This window comes from Merops nubicus, unplaced genomic scaffold (assembly GCF_000691845.1).
Source record: "Merops nubicus isolate BGI_N331 unplaced genomic scaffold, ASM69184v1 scaffold20371, whole genome shotgun sequence".
NCBI lineage: Eukaryota > Metazoa > Chordata > Aves > Coraciiformes > Meropidae > Merops > Merops nubicus.
The window spans coordinates 10,001-13,794 of NW_008586484.1; the positions used below are offsets into that span (position 1 = coordinate 10,001).

General features: G+C 46.9%; 1 protein-coding gene across 1 annotated transcript in view; it reads left to right on the forward strand.

The window, feature by feature from the left end:
* The window catches only part of SALL3 (spalt-like transcription factor 3), a gene marked incomplete at its 5' end in the record, with an annotated part of 4,895 nt that extends 1,395 nt beyond the window's left edge, over positions 1-3,500 (forward strand). The window contains 3 exons of the mRNA XM_008948675.1: positions 1-1,542; positions 1,759-2,099; positions 3,069-3,500. The exon at positions 1-1,542 is cut by the window's left edge and continues 1,395 nt beyond it. Coding sequence (XP_008946923.1) covers positions 1-1,542; positions 1,759-2,099; positions 3,069-3,500 — 2,315 coding nt within the window. The remainder of the gene's footprint in view (positions 1,543-1,758; positions 2,100-3,068) is intronic.
* Positions 3,501-3,794: the final 294 nt, after the last annotated feature.

Sequence of the window (3,794 nt, forward strand, 5' to 3'; positions counted from 1 at the left end):
AATACCCTCATATTCAGATGAACCCTTACCCTGTTCCAGAATACCTCGATAACGTGCCCACCTGCTCTGGAATCCCGTACGGGATGTCGCTGCCTCCTGAAAAGCCGGTCACGACGTGGCTAGACAGCAAACCGGTTCTACCAACTGTCTCAACTTCCATTGGTCTCCAGCTGCCCCCCACTATACCTGGTGTGAACAGTTATGGAGATTCTCCGAGTATCACTCCTATGAGCAGGTCACCCCAGAGGCCTTCTCCTGCCTCCAGTGAATGCACTTCTCTATCCCCAAGTCTGAACACTTCTGAATCGGGCATTCCGGCGTCTGCCGAATCCCCGCAGCCAGTTCAGGGTGGCTCATCTCTGACCAAGACAGAACCTGTCACTCTGCCTCCCACGAGCACACGGCTTGGGGACCTCTCTGCAGGTGGGCAAGTTTCCGCAGCTTCCACGTCTTCAATTCCTACTGCTGTTACAGACAGCAGCGTTGCAACAAGCCTCCCAAACCCTGTGCTTCCAGTAATGTCTGATCAGTTTAAGGCAAAGTTTCCTTTCGGTGGTCTGCTAGACTCTATGCAAACGTCAGAAACCTCAAAACTACAACAGCTAGTGGAGAACATTGATAAGAAGATGACAGATCCAAATCAATGCGTCATTTGTCACCGTGTGCTTAGTTGTCAGAGCGCTCTCAAGATGCATTACAGAACACATACAGGAGAAAGACCATTTAAATGCAAAATTTGTGGACGTGCCTTTACTACAAAAGGCAATCTAAAAACACATTTTGGAGTTCATCGAGCGAAGCCACCACTTAGAGTACAGCACTCGTGTCCCATTTGTCAGAAGAAATTTACAAATGCGGTTGTTCTTCAGCAGCACATTCGTATGCATATGGGTGGGCAAATTCCAAACACGCCTCTACCAGAGGGCTTCCAGGATGCCATGGACTCAGAGCTTTCCTATGATGAGAAGAACGTTGACACTCTGAGCAACTTCGACGACGACATTGATGAAAATTCCATGGAAGAGGACCCGGAGCTAAAGGACACAGCAAGTGACTCATCCAAACCCCTTATCTCTTACTCTGGGTCATGTCCTTCTTCGCCACCTTCTGTGATCTCCAGTATTGCTGCTTTGGAGAATCAAATGAAAATGATTGATTCTGTCATGAACTGCCAGCAGCTGACCAGTTTAAAATCCATAGAAAATGGATCAGGGGAAAGCGACCATTTGAGCAATGACTCCTCATCAGCCGTTGGTGATCTCGAAAGCCAGAGTGCAGGCAGCCCTGCAATGTCGGAATCTTCTTCCTCCATGCAAGCTTTGTCTCCTGTAAATAGCAATAGTGAAAGTTTCAGATCAAAGTCCCCAGGTCTCAGTAACCAGGAAGAGCCACAAGAAATACAATTAAAGACGGAAAAGCCAGACAGCCCGCCACCTACAACTGAAAATGGAGGCGCATTAGATCTGACATCCACCAACCCGGGAAGACCAGTCATCAAAGAGGAGGCTCCTTTTAGCCTGCTGTTCCTGAACAGAGAACGTGGTAAGTTTAAAAGTACTGTTTGTAATATCTGTGGCAAGCCTTTTGCTTGTAAGAGTGCATTGGAAATTCACTACCGCAGCCATACTAAAGAACGTCCATTTGTTTGTACAGTCTGCAGTCGTGGGTGTTCCACTATGGGTAATTTAAAACAGCACTTACTGACGCACAAATTAAAAGAGCTGCCTTCTCAGTTATTTGAACCCAACTTTACTCTAGGTCCCAGCCAAAGTACTCCTAGCCTGGTCACCAGTACAGCAGCTACCATGATCAAAATGGAAGTGAATGGTCACAGCAAGCCGATCTCTTTGGGTGAGGTTCCCTCGCTTCCAGCTGGAATCCAGGTTCCTGCTGCACCACAGACAGTGATGAGTCCGGGGATCACCCCTATGCTGGCACCCCCCCCTCGCCGGACTCCCAAGCAGCACAACTGTCAGTCGTGCGGGAAGACCTTCTCCTCAGCCAGCGCACTGCAGATACACGAGCGCACCCATACTGGTGAAAAACCTTTTGGTTGCACAATCTGTGGTAGAGCTTTTACCACAAAGGGGAATCTTAAGGTAAGAGGCCAAATAAAACTGTAAAGGCTTGGGGAGGGTGTAAGGCACTGTGTTTGATCTCCACAGGTTTTAGTGCTAAGTGTTTGTCCCAAAGACAGGAGAGAGAAGGGAGCTTCAAGGAAGTGCTTGCTGTGTAGTGGTGGCTACAGTGCTTCCACGGTGTTGGAGATACGTTCTGGAAAGTGGCTGTGCAGTGAGGCAAACTTTAGAGCTGTTGCGGGGTGTCTGCGCACACACGTTTTAGGTCTCCTGGGAGATGTGATCACACACTCAGTCAGCTGATGGACATGTTCTGGCAGTTCTTGTGGACCATCAGTGCAAAATAACCTCACTATAAACCAGAAGCGCAGAGCTTGCTCAGCTCCTTGGGCGCCTCTCAAATTTCCATTTTCTATTCTGCTTTGCAGCCGTTGCAGACTAGAAAGCTGTTTCCCACTGATTTACAGCGGACTACTACAGGATGCTTCTTATTCCTACAGGCTGGTTAACCATCAGGACACAGCCTGAGGAATACATTTTTAAATGCCCTTCTCTAAAATATTCAGTTTAGCAAGATAATTGATGCTTCTGATGTGAGATAAAATATGATGAAAGTAGATAAGATGTAAAAAGGGGAAGGGCAGAAAAAAACACCATCTCCTCATAGTAGTAATGCACTTGTTAATCTTCACTGTGTGAGGACTCACAGCTTGCATGTGAAATTGTCTAACCTACAAGGAGACACTGCATTTGTTTTCACTGAGAAGAAACAAATGCACATTGAAAAATTACTACAGAGCTGAGTTTCCTTTGTATAGGTTGACTGGGCCTTAGAACTGTGTCTTAACTGGAATTTATTTGTTTTCAATGTGAATTAAAAGACATTTTTTTTTAAAAGCAAGTGATCCTGTAAGTAACAGCATTTCAGGCCAGCCACCTCACCAGAACGTGCTAACTTGAGGGTGCTTCTTGTCCCCGTTTGCTCCACAGGTTCACATGGGAACTCACATGTGGAATAATGCCCCCGCACGCCGCGGCCGCCGCCTTTCCGTGGAAAACCCCATGGCTCTGCTTGGTGGTGACGCCCTGAAGTTCTCCGAGATGTTCCAGAAGGACTTGGCAGCTCGGGCCATGAACGTTGACCCCAGTTTTTGGAACCAATACGCTGCAGCTATCACTAACGGACTTGCTATGAAGAACAATGAGATTTCTGTCATACAGAACGGAGGCATCCCCCAGCTCCCAGTAAGTCTAGGCGGAGGTGCCATCCCGCCTCTAAGTAACCTTACCGGTGGCATGGACAAAGCTCGCACAGGCAGCAGCCCTCCCATTGTCGGTCTGGACAAAGCAAGTTCTGAAACGGGAGCCAGTCGTCCATTCACCAGATTTATTGAGGATAATAAAGAGATTGGCATAAATTAAAAGCATTCATTCTGAGTAACTGTTGGACCGCTACTTGACACAACACTTGTCCTGCTCCATGTACAGCTTTTGAAGCTAAGTGCTAGTTTCCTGACCTAAATGCATAGGTTCCCTTTAAAGTTTTACCCATAGCAGAAATACGTAACTTTGTGGCTGCTGAAAAGTTGTCTTGCAAGATCTGCATGGTACTTCTTTCAACAGTGAGCTTGACTGTTACTGAGAACTTTGAGACCTTTTAACAGAAAATAAACAACACAAATCATGGGATAACTTCATTAGAAACTGAAAGAGGCT